Below are 9,503 nucleotides of genomic sequence, written 5' to 3'. Positions count from 1 at the left end.
ACAGCCATTTTTACACCTTCATCTAAAGCAAACTCGGCTCCGTCTGCCCTTTCCCTGTCGCTTGGATTCACAGCCATTTCTATAGCCTTATGTAAAGCAAACTCGGCTCTGTCTGCCCTTTCCCTGTCGCTTGGATTCACAGCCATTTCTATAGCCTTATGTAAAGCAAACTCGGCTCCGTCTGCCCTTTCCCTGTCGCTTGGATTCACAGCCATTTCTATAGCCTTACGTAAAGCAAACTCCGTCTGCCCTTTCCCTGTCGCTTGGATTCACAGCCATCTCTATAGCCTTATGTAAAGCAAACTCGGCTCCGTCTGCCCTTTCCCTGTCGCTTGGATTCACAGCCATTTCTATAGCCTTATGTAAAGCAAACTGGGCTCCGTCTGCCCTTTCCCTGTCGCTTGGATTCACAGCCATTTCTATAGCCTTATGTAAAGCAAACTCGGCTCCGTCTGCCCTTTCCCTGTCGCTTGGATTCACAGCCATCTCTATTGCCTTATGTAAAGCAAACTCGGCTCCGTCTGCCCTTTCCCTGTCGCTTGGATTCACAGCCATTTCTATAGCCTTATGTAAAGCAAACTCGGCTCCGTCTGCCCTTTCCCTGTCGCTTGGATTCACAGCCATTTCTATAGCCTTATGTAAAGCAAACTCGGCTCCGTCTGCCCTTTCCCTGTCGCTTGGATTCACAGCCATCTCTATAGCCTTATGTAAAGCAAACTCGGCTCCGTCTGCCCTTTCCCTGTCGCTTGGATTCACAGCCATCTCTATAGCCTTATGTAAAGCAAACTCGGCTCCGTCTGCCCTTTCCCTGTCGCTTGGATTCACAGCCATTTCTATAGCCTTATGTAAAGCAAACTCGGCTCCGTCTGCCCTTTCCCTGTCGCTTGGATTCACAGCCATCTCTATAGCCTTATGTAAAGCAAACTCGGCTCCGTCTGCCCTTTCCCTGTCGCTTGGATTCACAGCCATCTCTATAGCCTTATGTATAGCAAACTCGGCTCTGTCTGCCCTTTCCCTGTCGCTTGGATTCACAGCCATCTCTATAGCCTTATGTAAAGCAAACTCGGCTCCGTCTGCCCTTTCCCTGTCGCTTGGATTCACAGCCATTTCTATAGCCTTATGTAAAGCAAACTCGGCTCCGTCTGCCCTTTCCCTGTCGCTTGGATTCACAGCCATCTCTATAGCCTTATGTAAAGCAAACTCGGCTCCGTCTGCCCTTTCCCTGTCGCTTGGATTCACAGCCATCTCTATAGCCTTATGTAAAGCAAACTCGGCTCCGTCTGCCCTTTCCCTGTCGCTTGGATTCACAGCCATTTCTATAGCCTTATGTAAAGCAAACTCGGCTCCGTCTGCCCTTTCCCTGTCGCTTGGATTCACAGCCATCTCTATACCCTTATGTAAAGCAAACTCGGCTCCGTCTGCCCTTCCCTGTCGCTTGGATTCACAGCCATTTCTATAGCCTTATGTAAAGCAAACTCGGCTCCGTCTGCCGTTTCCCTGTCGCTTGGATTCACAGCCATCTCTATAGCCTTATGTAAAGCAAACTCGGCTCCGTCTGCCCTTCCCTGTCGCTTGGATTCACAGCCATTTCTATAGCCTTATGTAAAGCAAACTCGGCTCCGTCTGCCCTTTCCCTGTCGCTTGGATTCACAGCCATCTCTATAGCCTTATGTAAAGCAAACTCGGCTCCGTCTGCCCTTTCCCTGTCGCTTGGATTCACAGCCATTTCTATAGCCTTATGTAAAGCAAACTCGGCTCCGTCTGCCATTTCCCTGTCGCTTGGATTCACAGCCATCTCTATAGCCTTATGTAAAGCAAACTCGGCTCGGTCTGCCCTTTCCCTGTCGCTTGGATTCACAGCCATCTCTATAGCCTTATGTAAAGCAAACTCGGCTCCGTCTGCCCTTTCCCTGTCGCTTGGATTCACAGCCATCTCTATAGCCTTATGTAAAGCAAACTCGGCTCCGTCTGCCCTTTCCCTGTCGCTTGGATTCACAGCCATCTCTATAGCCTTATGTAAAGCAAACTCGGCTCCGTCTGCCCTTTCCCTGTCGCTTGGATTCACAGCCATCTCTATAGCCTTATGTAAAGCAAACTCGGCTCCGTCTGCCCTTTCCCTGTCACTTGGATTCACAGCCATTTCTATAGCCTTATGTAAAGCAAACTCGGCTCCGTCTGCCCTTTCCCTGTCGCTTGGATTCACAGCCATTTCTATAGCCTTATGTAAAGCAAACTCGGCTCCGTCTGCCCTTTCCCTGTCGCTTGGATTCACAGCCATCTCTATAGCCTTATGTAAAGCAAACTCGGCTCGGTCTGCCCTTTCCCTGTCGCTTGGATTCACAGCCATCTCTATAGCCTTATGTAAAGCAAACTCGGCTCCGTCTGCCCTTTCCCTGTCGCTTGGATTCACAGCCATTTCTATAGCCTTATGTAAAGCAAACTCGGCTCCGTCTGCCCTTTCCCTGTCGCTTGGATTCACAGCCATCTCTATAGCCTTATGTAAAGCAAACTCGGCTCCGTCTGCCCTTTCCCTGTCGCTTGGATTCACAGCCATCTCTATAGCCTTATGTAAAGCAAACTCGGCTCCGTCTGCCCTTTTCCTGTCGCTTGGATTCACAGCCATCTCTATAGCCTTATGTAAAGCAAACTCGGCTCCGTCTGCCCTTTCCCTGTCGCTTGGATTCACAGCCATCTCTATAGCCTTATGTAAAGCAAACTCGGCTCCGTCTGCCCTTTCCCTGTCACTTGGATTCACAGCCATTTCTATAGCCTAATGTAAAGCAAACTCAGCTCCGTCTGCCGTTTCCCTGTCGCTTGGATTCACAGCCATCTCTATAGCCTTATGTAAAGCAAACTCGGCTCCGTCTGCCCTTTCCCTGTCGCTTGGATTCACAGCCATCTCTATAGCCTTATGTAAAGCAAACTCGGCTCCGTCTGCCCTTTTCCTGTCGCTTGGATTCACAGCCATCTCTATAGCCTTATGTAAAGCAAACTCGGCTCCGTCTGCCCTTTCCCTGTCGCTTGGATTCACAGCCATCTCTATAGCCTTATGTAAAGCAAACTCGGCTCCGTCTGCCCTTTCCCTGTCACTTGGATTCACAGCCATTTCTATAGCCTAATGTAAAGCAAACTCAGCTCCGTCTGCCGTTTCCCTGTCGCTTGGATTCACAGCCATTTCTATAGCCTTATGTAAAGCAAACTCGGCTCCGTCTGCCCTTTCCCTGTCGCTTGAATTCACAGCCATCTCTATAGCCTTATGTAAAGCAAACTCGGCTCCGTCTGCCCTTTCCCTGTCGCTTGGATTCACAGCCATTTCTATAGCCTTATGTAAAGCAAACTCGGCTCCGTCTGCCCTTTCCCTGTCGCTTGGATTCACAGCCATTTCTATAGCCTTACGTAAAGCAAACTCCGTCTGCCCTTTCCCTGTCGCTTGGATTCACAGCCATCTCTATAGCCTTATGTAAAGCAAACTCGGCTCCGTCTGCCCTTTCCCTGTCGCTTGGATTCACAGCCATTTCTATAGCCTTATGTAAAGCAAACTCGGCTCCATCTGCCCTTTCCCTGTCGCTTGGATTCACAGCCATCTCTATAGCCTTATGTAAAGCAAACTCGGCTCCGTCTGCCCTTTCCCTGTCCCTTGGATTCACAGCCATCTCTATAGCCTTATGTAAAGCAAACTCGGCTCCGTCTGCCCTTTCCCTGTCGCTTGGATTCACAGCCATCTCTATAGCCTTATGTAAAGCAAACTCGGCTCCGTCTGCCCTTTCCCTGTCGCTTGGATTCACAGCCATTTCTATAGCCTTATGTAAAGCAAACTCGGCTCCGTCTGCCCTTTCCCTGTCGCTTGGATTCACAGCCATCTCTATAGCCTTATGTAAAGCAAACTCGGCTCCGTCTGCCCTTTCCCTGTCGCTTGGATTCACAGCCATCTCTATAGCCTAATGTAAAGCAAACTCGGCTCCGTCTGCCCTTTCCCTGTCGCTTGGATTCACAGCCATTTCTATAGCCTTATGTAAAGCAAACTCGGCTCCGTCTGCCCTTTCCCTGTCGCTTGGATTCACAGCCATCTCTATAGCCTTATGTAAAGCAAACTCGGCTCCGTCTGCCCTTTCCCTGTCGCTTGGATTCACAGCCATCTCTATAGCCTTATGTATAGCAAACTCGGCTCTGTCTGCCCTTTCCCTGTCGCTTGGATTCACAGCCATTTCTATAGCCTTATGTAAAGCAAACTCGGCTCCGTCTGCCCTTTCCCTGTCGCTTGGTTTCACAGCCATTTCTATAGCCTTATGTAAAGCAAACTCGGCTCCGTCTGCCATTTCCCTGTCGCTTGGATTCACAGCCATCTCTATAGCCTTATGTAAAGCAAACTCGGCTCCGTCTGCCATTTCCCTGTCGCTTGGATTCACAGCCATCTCTATAGCCTTATGTAAAGCAAACTCGGCTCCGTCTGCCCTTTCCCTGTCGCTTGGATTCACAGCCATTTCTATAGCCTTATGTAAAGCAAACTCGGCTCCGTCTGCCCTTTCCCTGTCGCTTGGATTCACAGCAATTTCTATAGCCTTATGTAAAGCAAACTCGGCTCCGTCTGCCCTTTCCCTGTCGCTTGGATTCACAGCCATCTCTATAGCCTTATGTAAAGCAAACTCGGCTCCGTCTGCCCTTTCCCTGTCGCTTGGATTCACAGCCATTTCTATAGCCTTATGTAAAGCAAAGTCGGCTCCGTCTGCCCTTTCCCTGTCGCTTGGATTCACAGCCATTTCTATAGCCTTATGTAAAGCAAACTCGGCTCCGTCTGCCCTTTCCCTGTCGCTTGGATTCACAGCCATCTCTATAGCCTTATGTAAAGCAAACTCGGCTCCGTCTGCCATTTCCCTGTCGCTTGGATTCACAGCCATCTCTATAGCCTTATGTAAAGCAAACTCGGCTCCGTCTGCCCTTCCCTGTCGCTTGGATTCACAGCCATTTCTATAGCCTTATGTAAAGCAAACTCGGCTCCGTCTGCCCTTTCCCTGTCGCTTGGATTCACAGCCATCTCTATAGCCTTATGTAAAGCAAACTCGGCTCCGTCTGCCCTTTCCCTGTCGCTTGGATTCACAGCCATTTCTATAGCCTTATGTAAAGCAAACTCGGCTCCGTCTGCCATTTCCCTGTCGCTTTTATTCACAGCCATCTCTATAGCCTTATGTAAAGCAAACTCGGCTCGGTCTGCCCTTTCCCTGTCGCTTGGATTCACAGCCATCTCTATAGCCTTATGTAAAGCAAACTCGGCTCCGTCTGCCCTTTCCCTGTCGCTTGGATTCACAGCCATTTCTATAGCCTTATGTAAAGCAAACTCGGCTCCGTCTGCCCTTTCCCTGTCGCTTGGATTCACAGCCATCTCTATAGCCTTATGTAAAGCAAACTCGGCTCCGTCTGCCCTTTCCCTGTCGCTTGGATTCACAGCCATCTCTATAGCCTTATGTAAAGCAAACTCGGCTCCGTCTGCCCTTTCCCTGTCGCTTGGATTCACAGCCATCTCTATAGCCTTATGTAAAGCAAACTCGGCTCCGTCTGCCCTTTCCCTGTCGCTTGGATTCACAGCCATCTCTATAGCCTTATGTAAAGCAAACTCGGCTCCGTCTGCCCTTTCCCTGTCACTTGGATTCACAGCCATTTCTATAGCCTTATGTAAAGCAAACTCGGCTCCGTCTGCCGTTTCCCTGTCGCTTGGATTCACAGCCATTTCTATAGCCTTATGTAAAGCAAACTCGGCTCCGTCTGCCCTTTCCCTGTCGCTTGGATTCACAGCCATCTCTATAGCCTTATGTAAAGCAAACTCGGCTCCGTCTGCCCTTTCCCTGTCGCTTGGATTCACAGCCACTTCTATAGCCTTATGTAAAGCAAACTCGGCTCCGTCAGACTCTTCATGGATTCCGAACCGTCGTCCCCACTGGCCAATTCCGTTTCCGAATCGCTTTCTTCTAATATTCGCAATAATACCGCATCCGATAGTACACAAACCACACCAAATGGTTGTGCCCGACTAAACAGTGGTGCCTCGCAACAGCTGAGTCTCTCGCCGCGCAGGCGCGTCTACATCTACATCTACATCCATACACCGCAAGCCACCTGACGGTGTGTGGCGGAGGGTACCTTGAGTATCTCTATCGGTTATTCCTTCTATTCCAGGCTCGTATTGTTCGTGGAAAGAAAGATTTTCGGTATGCTTCTGTGGGGCTCTAATGTCTCTGATTTTATCCTTTTCCCGAGATATACGTAGGATGGAGCAATATACTGCTTGACTCGTCGATGAAGGTCTCGAAACTTCAACAAAAACCCGTACCGAGCTTCTGAGCGTCTCTCCTACAGAGTCTTCCACTGGAGTTTATCTATCATCTCCGTAACGCTTTCGCGATTATTAAATGATCCTGTAACGAAGCGCGCTGCTCTCCGTTGGATCTTCTCTATCTCTTCTATCAACGCTATCTGGTACAGATCCCACACTGGTGAGCAGTATTTCAAGCAGTGGGTGAACAAGCGTACTGTAACCCACTTCCTTTGTTTTCGGATTGCGTTTGCTTGGGATTCTTCCAATGAATTTCAGTCTGGCATCTGATTTACCGACGATCAACTTTACATGATCATTACATTTTAAATCACTCCTAATGCGTAGTCCCAGATAATTTATGCAATTAACTGCTTTCAGTTGCTAACCTACTATTTTGTAGCTAAATGATAAGGGATCTATCTTTCTATGTATTCGCAGCACATTACACTTGTCTGCATTGAGATTCAATTGCCATTCCCTGCACCATGCGTCAATTCGCTGAAGATCCTCCTGCATTTCAGTACAATTTCCCATTGTTACAACCTGCCGATGTACCACAGCATCATCCGCAAAAAGCCTTAGTGAACTTCCGATATCATCTACAAGGTCATTTATGTATATTGTGAGTAGCAACGGTCCTACGACACTCCCCTGCGGCACTCCTGAAATCACTCTTACTTCGGAAGACTTCTCTCCATTGAGAATGACATGCTGCGTTCTGTTATCTAGGAACTCTTCAGTCCAATCACACAATTGGTCTGATAGTACATACGTTCTTATTTTTTTCATTAAACGACTGTGGGGAACTGTATCGAACGCCTTGCGGAAGTTAAGAAACACAGCATCTACCCGTGAATCCGTGTCTATGGCCCTCTGAGTCTCGGGGACGAATAGCGCGAGCTGGGATTCACACGACCGTCTTTTTCGAAACCCATGCTGATTCCTTCAGAGTAGATTTCTGTTCTCCAGAAAAGTCATTATACTCGAACATAATACGTACTCCAAAATTCAACAAGTGATCGACGTTAGAGATATAGGTCTATAGTTCTGCACATTTGTTCGACGTCCCTTCTTGAAAACCGGGATGACCTGTGCCCTTTTCCAATCCTTTGGAACGCTACGCTCTTCTAGAGACCTACGGTACACCGCTGCAAAATGGGGGGAGGGGGGGGGGGCAAGTTCCTTCGCGTACTCTGTGTAAAATCGAACTGTTATCCCATCAGGTCCGGCAGCCTTTCCTCTTTTGAGCGATTTTGTTTCTCTATACCTGTGTCGTCTACTTCGATATCTACCTTTTTGTCATCTGTGCGACAATCCAGAGAAGGAACTACAGTGCAGTCTTCCTCTGTGAAACAGCTTTGGAAAAAGACGTTTGGAATTTCGGCCTTTAGTTTGTCATCCTATGTTTTAGTACCATTTTGGTCACAGAGTGTCTGGACATTTTGTTTTGATTCTTAGGATTTTCTGACAAGTCAGTGTATAGAACTTTGCTTTCGAATTCATTGAACGCCTCTCGCATAGCCCTCCTCACACAACATTTCGCTTCGGGTAATTTTTGTTTGTCTGCAAGGTTTTGGCTATGTTTATGTTTGCTGTGAAGTTCCCTTTGCTTCCGCAGCAGTTTCCTAACTCGGTTGTTGTACCACGATGGCTCTTTCCATCCCTTATGATCTTGCTTTGCACATACTCATCTAACGCATATTGTACGATGGTTTTGAACTTTGTCCACTGATCCTCAACCGTAACTGCACTTGAGACAAAACTTTTGTGTTGAGCCGTCAGGTGCTCTGAGTCTGATTTTTGCCACTTTTGCTAAACAACAAAATCTTCCTACCTTTTTAAATATTTCTATTTACCTCTGAAATCATCGATGCAGTAACCGTTTTATGATCGCTGATTCCCTGTTCTGCGTTAACTGTTTCAAATAGTTCGGGTCTGTTTGTCTAGGTCTAATATGTTACCGCCACGAGTCGGTTCTCGGTTTAACTGCTGAAGGTAATTTTCAGGTAAAGCACTGCAAAAAATTTCACTGCCACCCGTTACGAACGTTTGAGTCTCCCATTCTATATCCGGCAAATTACAATCTCCACCCAGAACTATAACATGGTGGGGAAATCTACTCGAAATATTTTCCAAATTATCCTTCAGGTGCTCAGCCACAACAGCTGCTGAGCCAGGGGGCCTGCAGATACATCCAATTACCATGTCTGAGGCTGCTTTAACCGTGACCTTCACGGCATGTGCACCAGTATCTGCCGGGCGCACTCGTCCGCCGATGGCAGCGAACGTGTTAAAACGGACCGGTCGTGAGTCGTGCTTCGGCAGCTCAGTTGGCACATTCAGCCGTAGGCTATGAAGCGGTGCCGTACGTCCCGGCCTCTCCGTGTCGCGTTCCCTGGTGTGTTGTTGTTTGCCGCACCACCACGCTGGTGTTTAGAGCTATAGTTGCGTTCCTGACATCCGATGGGTCTTTCGTATCAGAAAGACGGGACCATGCTGCAGTTCGACGCTACGTATGGAATTGCACCACCATATACCTTTGTACCACGAAGTTGAGAGATTTTTATACGACGTGAAGAATGTTGACCCGGTAGGGCTGCTAGGTATCGACTTGTCTCTCGTCTCCAGCGTTGTATATCTTAAGTCGACTGACTATGAAACCTAAAACAAACTTCTTAGACGCTCGACGGATGGTTATATGTACTGCCAATCTGACGGAAACGTGGGTGTGCTAACGCTTGAATGTGCTGGAATGTCTAACAAGACCACCACTTGCAAAGCAGGTTAGAAATCAGATTAATAATGTTGCTCACACAGCATATCTTCGTTTCATCGGGCAACAACAAAGTTATAGACTGTAGATGGTATCGTCAGAACGGAAATAATGTTGTCACTGTAAAAAAGTCATTAATTTTGGCACTTATCTTGAATGGATTCCCGCGCAGATTTCGTCGAAGTTGTTATGACTCATCTTGTTGATTCTAGGGTGATTCCACTTTGACTGCTAGAAGGTCCAGATCTGTATTTTAGCAATATTTGAAGACCTAACAAATGCGTTTTCAGGAAATTCTTAATGATCAAACAATCCCAGGTCAGAATAATGGTAAGGTAGAAATAACTTTTGACTTGGTGTTCACGATCCACATTTTTAGAAAACTTACTGTAGCCGGCGGGAGTGGCCGAGCGGTTCTAGGCG

The 9,503-nt window shown here is 47.8% G+C and overlaps 4 protein-coding genes across 4 annotated transcripts; all 4 read right to left on the bottom strand.

Annotated features, from left to right (window-relative positions):
* Positions 1 to 225: 225 nt before the first annotated feature.
* On the bottom strand, positions 226 to 1,383 carry LOC126282296 (uncharacterized). Its single transcript, XM_049981949.1, has one exon. It carries the CDS (start codon positions 1,381 to 1,383, stop codon positions 226 to 228), a length of 1,158 nt encoding a protein of 385 aa, XP_049837906.1.
* Positions 1,384 to 1,522: 139 nt separating this feature from the next.
* LOC126282295 (uncharacterized) lies at positions 1,523 to 2,761 on the bottom strand. The gene has a single exon (XM_049981948.1). It carries the CDS (start codon positions 2,759 to 2,761, stop codon positions 1,523 to 1,525), a length of 1,239 nt encoding a protein of 412 aa, XP_049837905.1.
* A 1,177-nt stretch (positions 2,762 to 3,938) lies between these two features.
* On the bottom strand, positions 3,939 to 4,895 carry LOC126282294 (uncharacterized). Its single transcript, XM_049981947.1, has one exon. The coding sequence runs from the start codon at positions 4,893 to 4,895 to the stop codon at positions 3,939 to 3,941; it is 957 nt and encodes a 318-aa protein (XP_049837904.1).
* A 2-nt stretch (positions 4,896 to 4,897) lies between these two features.
* LOC126282293 (uncharacterized) lies at positions 4,898 to 5,791 on the bottom strand. The gene has a single exon (XM_049981946.1). It carries the CDS (start codon positions 5,789 to 5,791, stop codon positions 4,898 to 4,900), a length of 894 nt encoding a protein of 297 aa, XP_049837903.1.
* Between the last annotated feature and the right edge of the window lie 3,712 nt (positions 5,792 to 9,503).

This window comes from Schistocerca gregaria, chromosome 7, assembly GCF_023897955.1.
Source record: "Schistocerca gregaria isolate iqSchGreg1 chromosome 7, iqSchGreg1.2, whole genome shotgun sequence".
In the NCBI taxonomy this organism is placed as follows: domain Eukaryota; kingdom Metazoa; phylum Arthropoda; class Insecta; order Orthoptera; family Acrididae; genus Schistocerca; species Schistocerca gregaria.
Note: the sequence above shows the minus strand (reverse complement) of the source record. Positions and strands in the feature narration are given on the sequence as shown.